General features: G+C 37.2%; 1 protein-coding gene across 1 annotated transcript in view; it reads right to left on the reverse strand.

The window, feature by feature from the left end:
* The window catches only part of Vps52 (vacuolar protein sorting 52), a 273,390-nt gene that overhangs the window by 131,829 nt on the left and 118,412 nt on the right, over positions 1-23,149 (reverse strand). Inside the window, exon 8 of the mRNA XM_090396657.1 lies at positions 9,049-9,199. Coding sequence (XP_090252783.1) covers positions 9,049-9,199 — 151 coding nt within the window. The remainder of the gene's footprint in view (positions 1-9,048; positions 9,200-23,149) is intronic.

The following is a 23,149-nucleotide window of genomic DNA, read 5'->3' on the forward strand; positions in this document are numbered from 1 at the left end:
TAAGAAATTAGCATCTCTTATTCCCCTCCACCAAAGACCAGCCACTTTCCCTAGACCTACCTGGAGTATACCAGGTCCCTTGCAGCTACAAACTGTCCTACTACAGCCAATATCAGGATATCTGAACACAAGGACCACATTCAGTTCCAATACAGCCACTCATGACTTGCTGTTCATGCATTGAATGCCCACCACAGAATATGCTGGAAGAAGGCCATTTTATTACATTGCAACAAGTACAAGTACAAAAGATTATTCCTTGAATCAGCCTCAGCTCTGAAAAATTCCCAAACGTCAACAAATTTGGGTGTATGAGACTGCCCCAATCACTGTTTTGTGATCCCCAAAGTTTTTATAATTAATAATAACTTAGTTAACGTTGTCATTTCATGGATGACAATACCACACCACACTGTACACAATCAGTGGAGATACTTTTGGCAATCAAGGATATTAATTAAATTGAGTGGTCAACACTCTCCTCAGATCTCAACCCAATAGAGCATATTTGAGACACAATTAGGAGATGCATTTCTGTAATGTTATAATGCTAGAAATTCCTCTCCAGAAAACAAACAAGGCCTTATCCTCACTCTGAAGGAGGAGTAGACCAGTTTGTCTCAAGAACTCCTGAATCGCTTGTACTAAGTATGGTATGATATTGTGAAAGTTGCATCGGAGTTCATGGTGGACATATTCCATACTGAAAAGTCTCTCTCTGCATAGTTTCTGGCCTGTACATTAATTCCTTAACTCCATCCTCAGGAAATTTGTAACTTTGGCCAAAAATGTGCACTGGACGTAGAGAATGAAGCCAGGAGATTGGCTTTTTCTGTGTTTATGATGCAATAGAGCCACCTGGGTGCAACAGACAAGAGAATAGTGAGGAGCAACAAACATGGCCAACTATTTTGGCAAAAGGCCAAAAGGTTTGTCTGTCATTTGGACAAGATGCAATCTTCCAGCTTTTTGCTCTTTCAAATTCTGGTTTCAATTTCAACTCAAGCCCAAAACTATGAAAAATTAATAGTTTTGGACTTGAGTATAAACAATAAAGGAAGATGGAGTTCTTTATGTAAGCTTATTGCAGTATGATTGATTTTTGCTTGTACAGTCTTGGCACACCCTTCGGTGAACCAAGGCTTAGTCAAAGATCGGCAGTTCAGAGTAGTGTTAGGAATGTATGTTTCCATGACAGTAAGGATTACTTCAGTGATACATTCGATGCATATGTTTGAGAAGTCGCAGAGGTCATTCCACTCAGAACTGTTATAATGCAGACTATTCTTGTTTGGGAATAACTGTGTGAGATTGTTCCATGGTGGAGGAGACAAGCACTAGATTGTCATCTGAAATTAATTACCTAGGGGTAACCCAGTGCATTTGCAGTGCACTTGGAAGGATCACTAGTGAAGAAGAGGTTCAGGATGTTTGAGTAGTATGTTAGATCCTGAATGGAGAAATTTTGCAAGGAAATTGTTCATTCAGGATTTAACATGTAAAACCTAACTACTTAAGGAAATATCTGCACACCAGCAGAAAATAAAGAAAACTTGTTTAATATATGTAAGAATATGTATTCCTTATATGTGATGTATTAAAATTTATTGCTGTCTAACAGAAAATCAAATTAGAGAATTTATGTCCAAAAAAAGTAGAATTTATATAAGAGAAATGTTGGCTCATTATTGGTCTCATTAAGCTATCTAGTATACTGTAAATCACCAGACAGTAATAAGTAGCAGTCCAAAGGTCGCATGTGAACCATTCAAGTTGAGCATAGCAGCGGAGGCAAGGTTTATGCAGAAGGTGATAGTAGCACGTTTTCCATGAAAACAGCAACCTAAGAGCAAAGGGAGAGTAAGGGATTGACTTAAGGGCATAAATGATAAGGGTCGTGTGGAAAAGACTCAGCAAAAGGGGGGGTGCACGAGAGGAGAATATAAGGTGATGCACGCCCCTATTGAGCTCTTTTCTCTCTTTTTCCTGGTTCCTGCTTGGTGAGTTTTGACGGATGGTTTGTGAGAGTGAGGAGCATAGGTGCTGCGATGTCAGACAGTGGTTCATGTCCGGCAGTAGTTCAAGGATGACGTAGCCACAATGCCAGGCACAGAGACAGCCTACTAGGAAGGTAACCAGAACCAACACGTGATAGCGACTAGACCTCCAGAAAGGACTCGGTAATGTAGAGAACTTTATTATATGTTTCAGAAGTATTAGAAGAAAGAAAATTGTGTGTAATTATAAGATGTGGACAATTTATTAGAGAACTTTAGTGAGAATGCTTATTTGTAATAGCTAAGTTCCGTTGAACAAAAGAATTGTTCGGAAGCTATTCTCATATTTGAGTGTGACTGAGTTTGATAAGGAAATTAAGAATGTATAATATGTAATTAATGAGTGGCATGTGGAAAGGGATCATAAGTTTATGTGGTATTGTGTTTGCTTTCTACCTTATCTAGTTTGATTAATAATTTGGAAACTAACTAAGTGTGTTTAACTAACTTAGAATGTATTAACTTCCTTAGCATGAAATGTATTTAGTATGAAATTGAGATTTTTGAATATGTGATTCATCTTAGTTGTACATGTCTTAAAATTTCCAATAAACATGTTTTATTACTTATGCCTGAGTCATGCCTGTTTACGAGATCAAATTACCACTTATAAAATAGAACCTTAGAGGGAAGAATTTAGAATGTATATAAAGAGAGATCACGGGTCAAGACTGCCAGTACCATAAATCTATGCGACCGTAACGAAGTGCATAATGATGTGTGTATGCCTTAAGATCTAGGAATGTTTCACTGAGCAAGAATCTCTTCTGTTATAGGATACTGGCTGGCACAGCATAATATAAATTTTGCCAGTATCTGAAAAGGAAATAACCCTAGATAGAAATTTCTTAGGCTAGACAGTAGAATAGATAATAGCGATTATTGAGATAATAATGATAGAAAAATAGTAGAAAGTAACGACATAACAATGGTGCAGCCGACAGGATGTGATCAGGGCCCCTAAAATTAAGGTTAATAGATCCATAATCACTGTAAGTTGGTTTTGACCTCATATCAGGCAGTCAGGCATTTATTGGGATTGTAGAAATTTGAGAGAAAGGTTTTATGTTAGATTGTAAGCTGAATGCAGGTATGTCCCTCCCAATAAGCTCAGAACTAAATGATTCTGAATTCTTCAGAACTATAAACCCTCAACAGATATTCCTTCGGTTTTCCGGACAGGACACTGATGATGTGAGAACTTTCTTTGAATATATTGAGGAACTGAGGAAGATTGGCCAATGGAGCGACTTCCAACTGCTAATTTTGCTACGTAGCAAGCTAGTTGGAAGGGCGAAGAATTTCTTTTACTCCTCGCCAACTCTAAAGGAAACCCTGAATTACCAAAAGTTCAAAGAAATATTCATATTTCAGTTTTCAAAGGCAAGGAATGTGGGTCCGAATTTATGGAGACTCAGAGACACTCAGGGTATTTGCAAGAGTTGGCAACCTATTTTACAATAGGTTGCCAACTCTTGCAAATATCCTGAGTGTCTCTGACGAAGACAAGCACCATCTGAACTGGGCAGTCTTCCAGTACATCAGGATAGGGCTTAGGCAAGAACTGAGGGAGATAGCATTTGGGAAAAATATAATCAACTTAGAAGAATGTTATGCAGCCATGAAAGAGAGAGAACAGCTGCTTGGAGACATCTGTCCCACAGCCATAGTTGGGTCTGTTAATATAATTAAGAGAGAGACAGCAATAGGGATCAAGGCACTGTGAAGGAACATTGAGAAAAAAAGGAGAAACAGAAGGCACAGAGAGGAAGTGGAGAAGGTAGACCTGAGACAGTTTACCAGGTTGCTACTGGCAGTCCAAGTTTTAGCGAGGTTTGCTCATTAATAAAGCAAGAAATTGAGAGATTGCAACAACCTATCATGGAACGTCTCGATGCTGTTCTTAGTCAGTTTCCAACAGCCTCCATGACAAACCAGGAGAATTCTGTCTTGCTAGATGAGAGAACCAATAACCTAATTCACAAGGAGGTTGAAAGGATGCAGAGACCACTACTAGACAAAATGGTCACTATGATGCATAGACTGATAGAGCTGTCGGCCATGTGCAATAGCAACTCTCCTTTGTCCTTGGATGGAGATAATGCAAGGGGTTACTACCGAGAGTCCCCAAAGGTGTTAGAACTGCAATAAGTTAGGACATATAGCCCGTAACTGCTTCAACAGATAAGGCAACTCAAATGGACACTTTCATTCTGAGGCCAAATCTCATGTTTGTAGCAAGAAATCAGAGACAACCCTGAAATGACGGTTGAAGAAAGGATCTGCGGGAGAAATTTCAGGGCGTTGATAGACACAGGTTCACAGGCCTCGATTATCTCCGAAAACTGTTTCAGGGAGATAGAGTCCTATGTAAAAGGGAGGACAAAACTTCTGAGAAAACCAATTAAACTTTTGGGAATATCCCCCTCTACTACCCAAGCTACGAAGTTAGTGAGACTGAAAGTAAACCTGCCTGGATTTGGTATGTGCGTTTGGCACAATTTCATAGTTTTGACAAGAAACTCTCACCCTTCATTTAAGACTAATCCTGGGAAATGACTTTTTAACTAAATACAGTTACTCCTATGATTATTCTAGAAGGGAGGTTTGTTTTCAAAGGAGGAAGAGAAATACAAGGGCTGGAAAGGGATCGCAAGCTCGAAGTGACTGAGGTATCCGTGTGCATCAGAAACTCCAAAGAGAGAGAGTGAGCCCAGACCGACTGAGGAAAACGTTGAGCTTAAAGCGCTCATCAACTCAGAACAGAGTGAGGCCTCCCCGTCCAAGGTCTCAAAGAATCCTGACAGAATTAACCACAAAGAAGGAGGAACACAATCAGAAGAGGGGGTTACAAACAAAAATAAGCGTGAGACAAGTGAGGATACGCTAGAGATTAATAATGCTGGTATCAGATGGAATATAACTACCTCCTACAAGAAGTCAAAGAATAACTGGTACAAAACTCGGAAAGGACGAAGTAGTTATAACCCAACTAGTCGTAAGAAAGATTGTAAGTCAATGAGATGGGGAGCAGAGCCTGCTCTCTCATCCGAATGTAAGCTCGAATTAAATTTCAAGGAGTGGAAGAGTCCTCCCCAGAGAACTGAGGGAGGTATAAAAAGAGTTTCTCTGAAGAGACAGAAAAACTTTTTTTCTGAAAAGGGAGACCTTTGTTAGATCCTGAATGGAGAAATTTTGCAAGGAAATTGTTCATTCAAGATTTAACATGCAAAATCTAACTACTTAAGGAAATATCTGCACACCAGCAGAAAATAAAGAAAACTTGTTTATTATATGTAAGAATATGTATTCCTTATATGTGATGTATTGAAATTTATTGCTGTCAAATGGAAAATCAAATTAGAGAATTTATGTCAAAAAAAAGTAGAATTTACATAAGAGAAATGTTGGCTTATTGTTGGTCTCATTAAGCTATCTAGTATACTGTAAATCATTAGACAGTAATAAGTAGCAGTCCAAAGGTCACATGTGAACCGCACAAGTCGAGCATAGTGCCGGAGGCAATGGCTTATGCAGAAGGTGACGGTAGCACGTTTTCCATGAAAACAGCAACCTAAGAGCAAAGGGTGAGTAAGGGATCAACTTAAGGGCATAAACGATAAGGGTTGTGTGGAAAAGACCCAGCAAAAGGGGACGAATGAGAGGAGAATATAAGGTGATGCGCACCATACTGAGCCCTCTTCTCTCTTTTTCCTGGTTCCTGCTTGGTGAGTTTTGACGGGTGGTTCGTGAGAGTGAGGAAAGTAGGTGCTACGATGTTGGACAGTGTACCTTTTCCTGGAAATGCCTAAGAGATTCATGGAGCCGTTCGTGAACTATCAGCCTTTGCAGAATCGTGTCATCGCTGAATGTCCCACCGGAAAGAGTGGAGAAAGTCCCGTTAGACGCGGCAGAAACGCGTTCATGTCCGGCAGTAGCTCAAGGACGACGTAGCCACAAAGCCAGGCGCAGAGACAGCCTACTAGGAAGGTAACCAGAACCAACACGTGATAGTGACTAGACCTCCCGAAAGGACTCGGTAACGTAGAGAACTTTATTATATGTTTCAAAAGTATTAGAAGAAAGAAAATTGTGTGTAATTATAAGATGTGGACAATTTATTAGAGAATTTTAGTGAGAATACTTATTTGTAATAGCTAAGTTCCATTGAACAAAAGAATTGTTCGGAAGCCATTCTTACATTTGAGTGTGACTGAGTTTGATAAGGAAATTAAGATTGCAGATAGCCTTTAATTGAGTAACACCAGAATGTATAATATGTAATTAATGAGTGGCATGTGGAAAGGGATCATAAGTTTATGTGGTATTGTGTTTGCTTTCTACCTTATCTAGTTTGATTAATAATTTGGAAACTAACTAAGTGTGTTTTACTAACTTAGAATGTATTAACTTCCTTAGCATGAAATTTATTTAGCATGAAATTGAGATTTTTGAACATGTGGTTCATTAGTTGTACATATCTTAAAATTCCAATAAACATGTTTTATTACTTATGCCTGAGTCATGCCTGTTTACGAGATCAAATTACCACTTATAAAATAGAACCTTAGAGGGAAGAATTTAGAATGTATATAAAGAGAGATTACAGGTCAAGACTGCCAGTACCATAAATCTATGCGACCGTAACAAAGTGCATAATGATGTGTGTATGCCTTAAGATCTAAGATTGTTTCCCCGAGCAAGAATCTCTTCTGTTATAGGATACTGGCTGGCGCAGCATAATATAAATTTTGCCAGTATCTGAAAAGGAAATAACTCTAGATAGAAATTTCTTAGTCTAGACAGTAGAATAGATAATAGCGATTATTGAGATAATAAAGGTAGAAAAATAGTAGAAAGTAACGACATAACAAGTGGTTTGGGTTATGCAACCAGAGGAGGAGAGCCAGTTGGTGTTGTGAACATTAAAATCTCCTAGAAGGATTATGTGAAATCATTCTGCTAGGAGATTAGTGTTAGTGAAGGCAGGACTGGAGTTCAGGAAGAGGAAGTCAAAGAGTGGTTAGCTGTATTGAGAGAGCAATAGAGACAGCAAATGAATATGAGTGGGAAACAAGGAGATTTTGAACCAAATAAAGATTAAAGTCAGACAACTCTAGGTTAGGTACTCTCTGACATGGCACGTGAGAGCAGATATAGGAGTCGAAAGGAGTCAAAAGAATGTAGTCGGGAAAGCTAAGATAAGCAGTGCCTTTGTGAGGGGGGGGTGAGATTTGTGTCAGGAAGAGTAGTTTGAGTTTGGTAGACTGGAGATGGACACTATTAAGGTTGGAGTTAGGGTCATGGATTGGTGAAGTCAATATGAAAGGCTCTTTGGGGCATTTATTTGACCACATGGGTCATACATGCTTCCTATGTAGTTCCCAGAATAGTGGTTTCCACACTGGCTAGCACTGCTTGAGTTCTGCACCAACTTTTCTTGTTTCAGGTTGATGATCCAATGCCATCCCCATTTTGGGGTTTTTATTCCAGTTCTTTTCAATGATGACACTTACAAGCTTGGCTTGAGCAAAGGTCAGGTCAAGCCAAGCTTGTAAGAGTGATTAAGGGCAAGTATCTTTGACTTGTTATTTATCACTGTTATTAGTTTTTGCCAATATGTCACAAGTCACTTTCAAAGTGTGCGGAAGTTCATTCCATCCTATTTTATTCATAGGTCTAAAACAATAGCACCTGATGATGATATTTCTGGAATCAAAATTTTATTCAATGACAGGTTGAATTTCTTTTTTCTTTTGGCCTCAATCAAGTCATGTACCATTGATATGATGAGGCCACAAAGTTTGTTAGTGTTGTTGATGGAGGCTACACTAGCATTGCAGCGCTGATCATTGAGCAGTTTAAAGCTTGGTTTTCAATGTTTTAATTTTGCAGGAAAATGTTTTGTCAATAATGTGCTGTATGAGGCTTTCTATGCATCCCAAGTTCAGGAGGTGCTTTACTGAAGGGATGCACAGCAAATAAAAAGGCTGGTTGAGGTCAATGAGTAGTTTGTGTCCCAATTCTCCTATTACACAGCAAGTATACAGCCAGTGGCAACAGAAATCATGCCAAAGACCCTGTTTTTTTGTCAGTAATTGACAGGCTGCAATTGCAAGATCCAAAGTGCTCTGCCACTGTTGCTACCATCTTTATTTTGCATGATAGACACATGAGCATTTGCACATGGCTGATATCTAATTGAGTAAATAAACTGACTCGATTCACTCTTAAGCGGCAGGTTGTATTGAAGTATTCAGCTCCTAAATACCCATCTTGTGATTTCTGTTTATTGAATATTTTGGAGGGAAAGAACCACTTTTAATAATGATAAAATATGGAGCACAGATGTAGACTGACTTATTCCCAAGCACCACCTAGTGGAGGTGACTGAAATAAGGCTCACAGAGAGAGAGAAGTACCCTATGAACTGGATTGCCCTTTCCTTGACAGCCCAATATTTTTAGGGTAAGAACAGCTCCAAATATTGAAACGATTTGGGATTTGTAAAAGACTGGCAGGAAAATGTACAGAAGTAGTGTCTTGAGTGGAAAATAACAAATTCTGTGGGGGATTGTGAAGGCTATGAGTGCAACCTGCTTATGTCAGGCAAAAATTGAAAAGCATAAGTCAGCCAGAGAAAAGAAATATGATCTTTCTTGCAAGAAAGAAAGATCACAAAGAAAGGACTCTGTTTTGGTAACAGTGAACTAGACAAGGTTGTCCTCACCTAAATGATCAGTACTTCTTATTAGCTATAGACGATTTTTTTTTTTTAAGTGCATGATTTTCAGATATATACTGAATAGCGTATTATTATGGAATATATTACAGCTATTCTCTATATAAACTACTTATTTTTACTCAAATATTTAAAATTTTTAAGATAACTTTTTCATGCACCTATTATTTTTTAGACAAACAGATGTTAAAATGGTCTTTGTTCCTGAAATTACCATATGAGGCTTTTTAATCAATCAAATAAAATTACCTTAATTTTCAATTTTTCTAAGATATCTCTCACATCATGGCAGGAGCGGGCATCTTTAAAAGATTGTTCTTTAACAAAGGATATTTTGTGATCCAACACATATAGTTGCTCAAGGAATTCCTTTTCTGTTGCTGGAGTTTCTAAGATATGACTGTAGAAAAAAATAAAAAATAAAAAAATAATGAAAATATCAACAGCTAGACACTAGCAACCAGGCAAGGACATTCAAAGATATATATATATATACATATAAATAAATATGCTGCCAGACAAACATATAGATGTACTCGAATAAATATCATCATTCATTCATATATAATTTATGTTATTAAATACAGTGGTATCTCGCTAATCTGAACTAATAAAAACAGCGCTCGTTTCAATTGGCGAATTTCCCCCTAAGAGACAACAATAACTAGTGTTTAAGACAAAAATAACCAGATTCTATCGGTACATCAATTTAATTCTGTAAATAAATTAACTGATAGAAAAAAGCTACTGTACTGTAATGTAAAACAAATAAATAATACAGTACAGCTTATTATTATTATTATTATCTAGGGCAACTCCAAGGAGTCGACAGACTCATTGAGGGAGGCCCTAACATCATGTCAAAAGCAACTATTCGACATTCACACAGTATCTATCATACCTCGCCTTGAACTCATTCACAGTCATAGCACCCACAACAGATTCTGGCAACTTATTCAACTCATTCACCACTATCCAAGTAAAAAACCTAGTTCTAACACCCCTGCTAACCACACTCTTGCCCAGCTTCCATGTATGGCCCCTAGTCCTCACACCACCAATCCTATTCTCAAAAATATCTTCTGGATTAATCCTATAGAAACCATTCAGTAATTTGAATGTCTCAATCATATCACCCCTTTTCCACCTATCAACCAATTTTTGTAACCCCCAAATCTTCAACCTGTTCTCATAAGGTTCATTCCACAGACCTGCTATCATCTTGGTCACTTGTCTCTAGATCCTCTCCACCTCCTCCCCATCAAGAAGAAACCCTGGCGCCCATATCTGGGCACAGTAGTCTAGATGGGGTCTTATCAAGGGTTGATATAGAGGAACAATAACTTGTTTGTCTCTGCTTGTTAAAGTATTTTTCAGCAACTAAGTGATTTGATGAGCTGTTTTGGCCACTTTTGCAATGTGCCCCCCTAAACTTCAACTCCCTATCCACCAACACTACGGTTCCACCAATGTGATATGCTGCTGCTAATCATTTCACTCCAAAACCTTACATTTTGCATAACCTTACACTTTGCCACATTAAATTGACATCCATTTTCCCTAGTCCAGTCCTCCAAACTATCCAAATCATCCTGCAAAATTTTGACATCCTGTGCACTCACAATTGCTCTACCCAGCTATGCATCATCAGCAAACAAGTGAACACTTCCTCTCAGATCCTTTCCTATATCGTTAATGAACAAATTGAAAAGTAGTGGTCCAAGAACAGAACCTGCAGCACACCACTAGTCACAAGCTGTCTTTTGGACTCCACTCCTGAATAAACCACTCTCTGGTATCTCTCCATCAACCACCCTCCTAACCATCTCACCAACCCTATATCCAACCCCATCTGCTCCAGTTTACTGATTAGAGTAACATGTGGTATCCTGTCAAAAGACTTGGCAAGGTCCAGTAGAATCACTGTAAACCCATTACCCTTATCCAGTTCAGCCGTCACTGTGTTATAAAACGTGAGCAAGTTACTGAGGCATGATCTAACCTTCACAAAACCATGTTGTACCCCAAATCATCTATCCAGTCCTGTATTCTTCTCTTGACTAATTTCTCCAAGACCTTGACAACGATGCCTGATATGCTAATCGGTCGGTAATGAACAACATCAGTTTTGGAACCTCTTTTATGCAGTGGAACTATTTTCCCCTCTTTCCACCCCCTCGGGACTAACCCAGACCAGATACTCAAATTAAACAAAATGGTCAAGGGTACTGACAATTCTTTAGCCGCTTCACGTACAACACGAGCTGGTATGCCATCCAATCCCACAGATGTATTGACATTGAGGTTTTGCAATAGACTACTCACCACCACTTTATTCACCACAATTCCTGTATAATCTATTGGTTCATTCATTTCTCCAATGTCACCACCTGGAAGATATATTCTTGTAAAATGCTCACTCAGTAATTCAACTATATCAGCCGAGTTGGTTACCTCCCTACCATCGGCATTCTTTAAAATCATTTTGCAGGATACCAAAGTTGAAGTAATGTAGAAGTCAATTTCCATATACAAGTAGCCAAAAGGTGTCAGCTTATTACCAAAATACTATGGATTAAAGATAGCTGTTGGAAGCTTTTCCGCTTGGTTACACTATAAATTAGACTATAAAAAAGATGCCAAAAAATTATATTCCTGGTTTATTATTATTATTATTACGGGCAACTCCAAGGAGTCCTTAGACTCATCGAGGGAGGCCCTAAACATCATGTCAAGAACAACTATTCAGCATTCACACAGTATCTATCATACTTTGCTTTGAACTCATTTACAGTCATGGCACCCACAACAAACTCTGGGAGCTTATTCCACTCATTCACCACTCTCCAAGTAAAAAACTTAGTTCAACACCTTTGCTAATTATACTCCTGCTCAGTTTCCATGGATGGCCCCTAGTTCTCCCATCACCAGACCTGTTCTGAAAAATTTCCTCTGAATTAATCTTGTAAAAACTCTTCAGTAATTTGAATGTCTCAATCATATCACCCTTTTCCGCCTATCAACCAATTTCTGTAACCCACAGATCTTCAATCTGTTCTCGTAAGGCTCATTCCATAGACCAGCTATCATCTTGGTGACTTGCCTCTGGATCCTCTCTACCTCCTCTCCATCAAGAAGAAACCCAGGGACCCAGATCTGGGCACAGTAGTCAAGATGGGGTCTTATCAAGGCTCGATAAAAAGGAACAATAACTTGGTTATCTCTACTCGTCAAAGTATTCTTCAGTAACCAAGTGATGTAATGAGCTGATTTAGTCACTTTTGATATGTGCCCCCTAAACTTCAACTCCCTATCCACCAACACACCCAAATCTCTGACTTCGTCAACCTCCTGGAGTACAGTAACACCAATATGATATACTGCTACTAATTTTTTCACCCCAAAATACATAACCTTACACTTTGCTACATTAAACTGACATCCAATCTCATTAGCCCAAACTGCCAATCTATCCAAATCATCCTGCAAAATTTTGGCACCATGTGCATTCACTATTGCTCTACCCAACCTTTGCATCATCAGCAAATAAATGAACAGTTCCTCTCAGATCCTTTCCTATATCATTAATGAACAAATTAAATAGCAGTGTGGTCCAAGAACAGAACCCTGCGACACACCACTAGTAAAGGGCTTTCTTTTGAACTCCACTCCTGAATAAACTACTCTCTGATATCTCTCCATCAAACACTCTCCTATCCATCTCACCAACCCTATATCCATCCCCATGTGCTGCAGTTTACTGATTAGAATTCAAGGTGATATCCCGTAAAGGGCTTTGGCAAAGCCCAGCAGTATTACTGTAAATCCATTACCCTTATCCAGTTCATCCGTCACTGTATTATAAAATGTGAGCAAGTTACTTAGGCATGATCTACCCTTCACAAAACCATGCTGTCCTCCATACAGTATCCCATTTTCATCTATCCATTCCTGTATTTTGCTCCTGAATAATATCTCCAAAACCTTCACAACGAATTTATGCTGATCAGTCAGTAATTTGCAACAGTAGTCTTGGAACCTCTTTTATGCAATGGAACTATTTTTCCCCCTCTTTCAACCCCCTCAGGACTAACCCAGAGCTGAGCCTTAAATTAAACAATATGGTCAAGGGAACTGACAATTCTTTTGCCGCTTCACGTAAGACTCGAGCTGGTATACCATCCAATCACACAGATGTATTTACATTAAGGTTCTGTAATATACTATTCATCTCCATTTCATTCACCACAATTCCCGTATAATCTATTGGTTCATTCATTTCTGCAATGTCACCACCTGGAAGATATATTCTTGCAAAATGCTCACTCAGTAATTCAACTATATCAGCCGAGTTGGTTACCTCCCTACCATCGGCATTCTTTAAAATCATTTTGCAGTATACATTTTTTCGTTTACTTGCAGCACATCGAAAGAAATGTTTTGAGATCCACTTTAGCTTGCATTGCTAATTTCCATTCATAATCTGCTTTTGCGTTTCTTACCACACTAGCTACTCTTCTGGCCTGTGCTTGTACTGTTTATGTGCCTGCAGATAATCTTTCTCCTTAAATTTCATCCACAATCCTTTATCCAAGTGTAAGCAAACAAGTTTGCACCTGAAGTAATTTCAGGACTGGGAAACTTATATACTGGAAAAACTTCCAACATCTATCTCTAATCCAGAGTATTTTAGTAATAAGGTGTGACACTTTTTGGCAACTCGTATATGGAAATATGACTTCCACATTACTTCAACATTGATATTACCTCAGCATCTAGCTCCAACTGATGAGACCTCAACAAAGGTCGAAACCGGTTTTGGCAGTGCCCCTTCCCATAATGTGTAGCATTAGACATATTTGTAAGGATATATGTAATTTTATTAATATGTAATATATGTAATATGTAAAAAAATATAATTTCTTGGCATATTTAATTTATAGTATAACCAAGTTGAAAAACTTCCAACGTCTATTCTTTCATTTAATTTCATGGTGGTCAGCATTCATAGTTAAGAAATTATGGAGACACAACAAGTGTTAAAATAACTACTTTACTTTACTTAAATTTCACAACTACAAAATTAACTGGATCCAAGGCCTTTTAAAATAAACTTACTCTTTAGAGATCACCCATTTTCTGACTCATTCTATTACTGGTTTGTTTAACAAATACTTAATTACATTTACTAGACTAAACACCTTGTTTACACAATAACAAAATGTTCATAGTCAGTTTCTTTGTTAAGGCCTTTTTCCGAAGATATAAGATTCTCTTCTTCTTTTCCATAGGATCCTTTCTCATCACCCTTATGTAACACACATTATTCCTCCTGATTGAAGTAAGATATTCTGAATTCAACGAAGTATAGGTACTCTTACCTCATGCAGTTCAATTTTTGTTAATTTTTGTACCAGCAAAAAAAATGTTTCTTCTACTGCTTTATCTAAGTTGCTAAATTCCATCTCCTCTAAATTCCTTCCAGTAGAAATAACAGATAGATCCAGCATCCTTAAAACAGATGAAATTTTTAATCAGCATTTCCTTGAACATTCCTACAGAACGCCAATCACAATATTTTCTTTTATTTACCAATACTTATTTACAGTCTTGACTCCTCCACTTTAAAGGCTCACAATTCTATGATTCCTTTTTCGGAATCTTCTATTAATATGCCCCCGATGCTCTATCATGCTCTATCCTTCCCATGCTCTATCGACGTCCAGCCCTTTATCAAGGGCTGGACGTCGATAGAGCATGGGAAGTGGTCAAGGAGCATTTACAGGAGGTTATGGCTGACTGTATACCCAGAGTCCGAATAGTAAAACAAGTAGGGGTTAAATGGATGAATAACACCATTAAGCTTGAGCTGCAAAAAAAGAAACAACTGTGGAGGGAATTTAAAGAAAGGGGTGACCTGCAGGCACATGAATGGAATAAAGTGCAGACCAGAAGGGTAACGAGTATGGTAAAAACAGCAAAAGCCGATTATGAAAGGAAACTAGCTATGCAAGCAAAAGAGAATCCCAAACAGTTCTTTCAATATGCTGCAAGCAAGAAAAAAACTGTAAATGGCAAAATGATTTTAAGGAATGACGATGGTAAGGAGGTCACTGAACCAGTCGATATAGTGGAGTTACTGAGCATGCACTTTGCAAAAGGATATCATCCAGGTAAATTAAATATGGAAATAGACAACAGAATCAACAAAGCTGGTATAGTAGGAAGTCAACTGAATAAATTCATATGGAATAAGAGAGAAATTAGTTGGAACACTAAATTAGCTGTATACAAGACAGTGTTCAAACCAGTTTTAACTTATGGATCTGAGAGCTGGGTCAGAAGTAAAACACTTGACCAAAGACCAGAGACTGCAGATATGAGAGTCCTGAGAAAGATTAGAGGTGTGAACAGATGGCATCAATGGCAATATCATAAAAACGAGGATATTAGGAAAGAACTTGACACTGTCGGCATCCAGGAGTGCGTTAGCAGAGCTAATCTCAGGTGGTATGGTCACTTAAACAGAATGGGCGAGGAAAGATTAGCAAAACAAGTGTTCTCTGCAAGGTTGGCAGGAAAATGACCCAGCGGAAGACCAAGATATAGGTGGATTCATACAGTACAATGTGCCTTAGACGATAGAAATATAAGATCTGATAATGATAATATTGGAGTCTTGACAAGTAATAGACTGATTTGGAGGAAAATTGTAGATAGGAAGTTAGTAATGATGTAAATTTTTCATGTAGTACTATCATATCCTGTACACCCCTTGAGGGTACATGTCAGGAATTTGATGATGTCAGCAGTTAGAATTGAAGGAAGTACAGGAAGATGGCTTAATGGTAAGTCTGGTTTCAGACAGGGACGTACATTATCTCCTTTGTTATTCATTATCTATATGGATCACATTGTGAAGAAAGTGGTATTGATATCAAAATTGGAGATGTTAATCTCAGCTCTTTACTTTATGCAGACGATGTTATACTTTTAAATAAATCCAGTACAAGTCTGCAAGATTCCCTGACTAAATTGAATAACTGTTGTAATAAATTTGGTATGAAAATCAGCAATAGCAAGACAAAGCAATGAAAATAGGCAGAAGCATCGAAAATATCAACTGCATTGTGAATGGAGAACCTACAGAAGAAGAAAAACATTTCACCTACTTAGGCACAATTTTGAGAGAAGATGGTAAATTAAATATGGAAATAGACAACAGAATCAATAAAGCTAGTATAGCAGGAAGTCAACTGAATAAATTTATATGGAATAAGAGAGAATTAGTCAAAACACTAAATTAGCAGTATATAACACAGTGTTTAAGCCAATTTTAACTTATGGATCTGAGAGCTTGGTTAGAAATAAAACACTTGACCAAAGTCTTGAGTCTTCAGATATGCGAGTCCTGAGAAAGATTAGGGGAGTGAACAGATGGCATCAATGGCAATATCATATTAAAAAAGAGGATATTAGGAAAGAACTTGACATTGTTAGCATCCAGGAATGTGTTAGCAGAGCTAATCTCAGGTGGTATTGGGATATTGGTAAAAAAAACAAAATCGGAGAGGGAAGATTAGTAAAACAAGTGTTCTCTGCCAGGTTGGCAGGAAAAAGACCCACAGGAAGACCAAGATATAGGTGAATTGATACAGTGAAAAGTGCCTTAATAGACAGAAATATAAGATTTGATAATGTTGGAGTCTTGACAGGTAACAGATTGATTTGGAGGAAAATTGTAGATAGGAAGTTCGTGGTGATGTAAATTTTCATGTAGTACAATCATATCTTGTATACCCCTTGAGGGTACATGTCAGGAATTTGATGATGATGATAATTGAGATGCATTGAGCAATGATGTAAACAAAGTGCTCAAAATTTGTGCATCAGTTAATTCATGGCAGTGCCCATTTATATGACACTGCCATGAATATGAGCATATCATCATGAAACAAAGCATCATAAGGCAGGCCATTATTATTGCATATATATATATATATATATATATATATATATACATACACAGGCAGCTTTCGGTTTACACACCTCAGTTCCATTCCTGAAAAAAAACAGGCATAAACCAAATTGACATAAAACGAACCCAATTTTAATGGGAGGTATGAAGTTATGTTCCATGCAATCAAAAAATATACACATGAAGTATGTGTAACATTATTATATTTCAAGCTTTGATAATACATACATATATATTTGTTAAAATAAACTTATTAATAACGAAAACAAAATAAAATTATATACAAAAAATATGAAACTTCGAAAAGATATATATTTCTATGTTGAAGTTCCTGGTATCGGATCACCTGCATTTTTTTAAAAAAAAGTATCCAGCGTTAACTGCCTAGATTTTCTTTTTCTTTCTTTAAGGAGTTCAGTGAAAGGTCGAATAGATGCGATTACACTCCTTTTTACATTCACACTCCGTTCCCAATCGTGGCCCATTTTGCAGAGTTCATCAGTTGAAACAAAACTAATGACTCCAGATGACTTTCTTCCATCTTTCAAGGATCCATTGCCGACATTCCTTGGCCCATGCAAGGTGTTGTTTGCAATGCCTGGCCATCATCATGGGTATCCTTGTTGGTGTCCAGCTATGGAACCGTAGGCGAAGCAAGGTACAGAATTCGTCATGCTCCTTTTAAACACTTTGCTGACACGTCATTCCAAGCTGCCTCAATGTTGTTAATGCCCTTCAAAATATCGAATGAACGCCAATAGTCTTTAATAGTTTTCCTGAAGACTCTTTCCATAAATGTTATATGGAGGTAATAGGCTTTGAAAATTGATATAATCCCCTGATCCATCGGTTGCAAAAGCGATGTTGTGTTTCGGGGCATGTAAACACCCTTGACATCCAATGGTGTTCTTACCTCAGCAAGGTTTTGAGGATGTTCAGGGGCATTATCCAAGAGAAGCAATGCCTTGACTGGCAAATCATTTTCTTTATAGAAGCGAAGCATAATAGGACAAAAATAATTTGTGCACCAATCTATAAAAATATCTTGTGTAACCCAAGCTTTCTTGTTCCATTTCCAACAGACTGGCAACATGGCTTTTAGACCCTTGAAGGCACATGGTGTCTGTGAATGGTACACCAACATTGGTTTAAGCTTCAAAGTTCCAGAGACATTTGCACCCAACAAAAGCATAAGTCTATCTTTTGCAGCTTTAAAACCTGGAGCGGAACGTTCTTCACAGGAAATGAAGGTGCGTGATGGCAATTTTTTCCAGTAGAGCCCAGTCTCATCAACATTAAAAATGAGATCAGGAGGATAACTTCCTTGTTCTACACAATCTTGAAATTCTTTATGAAAAGCAGCCGCTGCCGCAACATCTGCACTTGCCACCTCACCACATAATTTGACACTGTGGCACTTACTTCGAGACTTAAATCTCATGAACCAACCTTTGCTTCCTAAAAATGTTTCTTTGCCTCCATCTGTCTTTTTAAGATCCTCAAAAATTGACTTGAACCAGAAAAACATTCCTCAGAGGAATGTTTTTCTGGTTCAAATCATCCACTCATAATGATAATAAATTTTCCATATTTTCATGAAGTTTACCCCTGCTATAATGTACATGTTTTGCATTTAGTGCTGCCGTAGTTTGTTGCGCAGACTGTTTTATTCTATCTGCATTTTTCATAATTGTAGTAACAGTCAATGGAGGTAAGTTCATACTTCTACAGACATTAGCACGTGTCTGCCCTTCTTCCATTCTTCGAATCACCTCCATCTTCTTTTCAAGTGTGATTGATTTCCGCACCTTCTTAACACCAAGTTCTGCTAATTTTTCTGCACTTCTATTATCAGTCATGATATGTAATTACGTACTTTATCAATTTAAATACGTATGTACATAAAAAAAATTAAATAGAACAATTAGGTAGATTCAACATTAAAACTAAGTTTGATACATATACGTCGCAGTAGCTCGGTAAACATTCAAAGACTAGAGTGCCTGCTAGTGTCATTTCTCAGTCAACCACACTACAGTAAGAAAGCACACGCAGGCAACAGGCATTATTGTGAATCGCCGTAAACTGAACCAGCATAAACCAAGGGTTGCCTGTGTGTGTATATATATATATATATATATATTTAAAATGTCATTGGCTTTTACTCAAATTTTAGGGCATTACTGATGTGTTATAAAACTAATATATGAAGAATAATATAGGAAGAATGTTGTTGGCTGTCTCCTTATCCCAGCAATATGCATTCATCTGCTGTTGAAGGGGGGGGGGGGGTAAAGCAATGTGTGGGAATTATTTGAAAATCGCCAGGATAAGGAGACAGCCAACATCCAAAAAAGGTATGCCCAAATTTTCCTCCTATATTATTCCTCATATATTAGTTTTATAACACATCAGTGATGCACTAAGATTTGAGTAAAAAGTCAATGACATTGTAAAAAAGGCACTCCTAAACAAAAGTAGGCTATATATTAGCCATAAAAACAATAGTTTATTTAGAGGAGTAGCATGGGAATTTTCCCAGAAATAATACCTATATATTTGCATTTTGTGTTTAAGGCATGAAAAATTGGTTTGTTTAATGCTTGAAAATATATAAATTCTCTCTATTTTATGATTATGTGTGATTTTTCTTACAACAGTTAGTGTTTCATAGTATGTTACTGCTTATTTGCATGTTTTTATTATATCTAATATATTTCCTAATATAACTGTGAAGTAGTGGAATTTTAAAGTGATACTATAAAATAATACCAAAAATGTACAACACAATAGAGCAACAACAAAAAAACATAACTTGAATACTGAAGTTGAGAAGAAGAAGACTTATCCAGTGAACAGAAACATGCTATTATTTAGATGAGGATATCAAAAATGAGGATATCAAAAATGACTTAACTTTTAAAATCTGAGGACTAAACAAAATATTAGATGATGTGGGAAATTAAAAAAATCTTGAGAAGCACTGAAGGAAGCACAGGATGATAAGCAGCGAAATGAGACAACAAAACATAGAAGAAGGTAATATATTACTGAGTAATGACAATCAGATAATGTAGAATATAAAAAGAAGGATGATATGGTATAGTGATTTACTTATAAAATATGCTAGAACTGCAATGTTACTACTTAGAGTTTTCTGAGGACAAATATCAAAAATAAAATGAATGCAACTGAAACAAGGAAAAAGAAAGGACAGTAATTTGCAAAGGCATAAACAATTTAATTAGCAATAATATAGTATGAGAGAAAGAGAATAAAAAAAGACTGCCAGGAAGAGAGAAGGGAATTATATTCTTGTTTAATTTTTCTTAAGTTGTTTACTAAAATAAAGAGCCAAAAGGCTTTATTTTGGCAATGCAAAATTATATAAATCAAGTGGATATTAAATCCAACATTAATTCAAAGACGAATGCAGAAACTATAAAAGTTTCGTATAAAATTTGACCAGAGAGTTTACAGGAATACACTCATTGGCATTTATGAGTTGTCCTAGGAGAGATGATCACTTTGCCCAAGCATCCATATATTTGCCTCCTATTGGTCCATTTTGATAAGGTTTTCACTGGCCTGACAGCTGTTTCAAACTGGCTAGTTTTCATCAGAGACCAGGCAAAAACCTTAAGAGAGCAAAAACTCTCAATACTAAGGAACTCTAAGTTGGAGAGATGTATTTTTCGTAAGTCAAATTTCGGTCATGGGTAAAGTATTTTCCATAAGCTCTCTGGTCAAATTTCGTATGAAACTTTTATAGTTTCTGTATTTGGCTTTGAAATAATGGTGAATTTAATATTCACTTGATTTATATAATTTTGCATTGCCGAAATGAAGCCTTTTGGCTCTTTATTTTAGTAAACACTTTACGCACCAACCGAGAGTTCGCTTACGAAAAATACACCTCTCCAACACTTCGAGTTCCTTTGTATTGAGAGTCCTTAGTCTCTGATAAAAACTAACCAGTTTGAAACAGCTGTCAGGCCAGTGAAATCTTATCAAAATGGACCAATAGGAGGCGAATATATATGGATGCTTGGGCAAAGTGATCATGTCTCCTATAAGGCAACTCATAAATACCAGTGAGTGTATTCCTGTAAGTTCTCTGGTCAAATTTCATACAAAACTTTTATAGTTTCTGTATTTAGCTTTGAAATAATGTTAGATTTAAAATCCACTTGATTTATGTAATTTTCTGAAGTTGTTTCTATTACTACTTTTTACATATGTAAAATATGTAAAAAGTATGTGTGTAAATATGTAAAAATATGTAAAAAATTACATTGCCCATATGTGTGCATGGGCAATGAAATTTGCTTTTACTTTGTTGAATTTTTTCTTGACAATTATTCATAAGACTATTACACTTTTTTATAAAATCTTTATCAAGTAGCTTTATTTTTATTCTCCTACATGTTTCGCCAATCTGTTTCTATTGGCATCCTCAGGGAATACAAATCAGTAAGCACAAAATGAAGGTTACAGACTAGGTTATAACCGATGGTTCCAAATCATACAAAAATTGGTATTGTGCGTGACAATGTGCGTGTCTCGTTAACGTGATTACTCATGACGTAATTGTTATGAAAGTTCAGACTAAAAGACTCTATAACAAGACTCTATTTACTGATATACCACATCGACAACGTGATGACGTCCAATACATCAGTACTACAATTCCTTTTGTCAACAACCTTTCCAAAAAATTAGCTAACCTTTTAAAACCATACAAGATTAGAGTGGCATTCAAACCAATCAATACTATTCGGAAATTTTTAAGATCACCGAAAGATCCTCACCCATTCTACAAATACTCTGGAGTATATAATATTCCTTGCTCATGTAGTATTAGTTACGTAGGTCAGACATCTAGAAGCTTCGAAACGAGAAAGAAAGAACACATAGGATATGTCAGAAATAACAGACAAGACATTTCAGGCCTTTCATGCCACTTTGCCTCTACTAACCATCACATTGAGTGGGATAAGAGCCTTATGCCATACATAGAAGATAACTACCATTCAAGAACCTTTAAAGAAGCAGCTACAGTCGTCCATAAAACTGAAAACCTAAACAAGAATCAAGGTCTAATTTTACCAGAAATTTGGAAAACTTTTATCAGATCATTAAATATCAAAGAAATGAACTTTCATAACAATTACGTCATGAGTCATCACGAATAAATCATGTTAACGAGACACGCACATTGTCATGCACAATACCAATTTTTGTATGATTTAGAACCATCGGTTATAACCTGGTCTGTAACCTTCATTTTGTGCTTACTGATTTGTATTCCCTGAGGATGCCAATAGAAACAGATTGGCAAAACATGTAGGAGGATAAAAATAAAGCTACTTGATAAAGATTTTATAAAAAAGTGTAATAGTCTTGCTTTCACTTTCTTCAAAAATAAGCGATGGTGACTTTGTCAACACCCATGTGTGTTTTAATTACACAGCATATGACAATATTGCAGTCATGAGATTTTTGTTAACATTCTTGTGTTTGTGTTTTTGCTTTGTAGTATGATGTACTGTAAAATCTCGATGTAGCTTAAAAATACCAAAGCGCTTTACATCGATTTTTTACAGAGGTCATGTCCCATGAGAATGTTGTAAAAATAACTTGTTTGTCTCTGTATATTTTGCACTAGATATTTTTGTAAATAACCCTTTGGAAGTCAACTGTATATACTCCTTCAATAAGAATATTTCAGAGTGCTAAACAAACAAGGCAATGCTTTGCCACCAGAACTTTATGTAATAGCTCTACATGATGGCATGAGAAAGGTTGTTTATGATTTTTTTTTTGTGTATGAGAAAGACTTACAAGCTCTGCACTAACAAAGTTAGTATCAAAGAGGTCCGCTAGTTTTAGAGACAAGTTTCAGCACCCGGCAAAATAAGATCAAAAGATTGCTCAGAGGAGAACAAAGAGCGGGTCAAACTTAAAGGAAGATGAAAGAGTCATGCCGAATTCTTCGGGGTTTACCAGCCTTAGTGCAAGGACCCGAGATCAGAAAATAAAAGGGGACTGAGCCAAGCATAGGGGGCTTCCCAGTTCCAGCAGTTGCCAAAGAAAGGGCTTCCCAGTTCCAGTCCAGGGCAGAGAGAGGGATTCTGGTTGAGAGTTGGCGGCAGTTTCAGTTTCTTGGAGGCGGCAGTCGTCCAGGCAATTTCGGCAAGCCAAAGCAGAGGAGAAAAGGTGATGTAAATTACCTGAAGCAGCTTCGCTTGGAAGTTTTTCTTTTCGCCACAGGAGAACAACCTTTTGTCGGAGCTGAATGAGTACCGCAGTCCACAGCCCGCTATTTTCCAGATGAAATATTACTGAAGACAGACATTCCCGAGGAAGCTC

Source organism: Typopeltis vanoorti, chromosome 8, assembly GCF_054136105.1.
Source record: "Typopeltis vanoorti isolate ZY-2024b chromosome 8, IOZ_Tvanoo_1.0, whole genome shotgun sequence".
Taxonomy (NCBI): domain Eukaryota; kingdom Metazoa; phylum Arthropoda; class Arachnida; order Uropygi; family Thelyphonidae; genus Typopeltis; species Typopeltis vanoorti.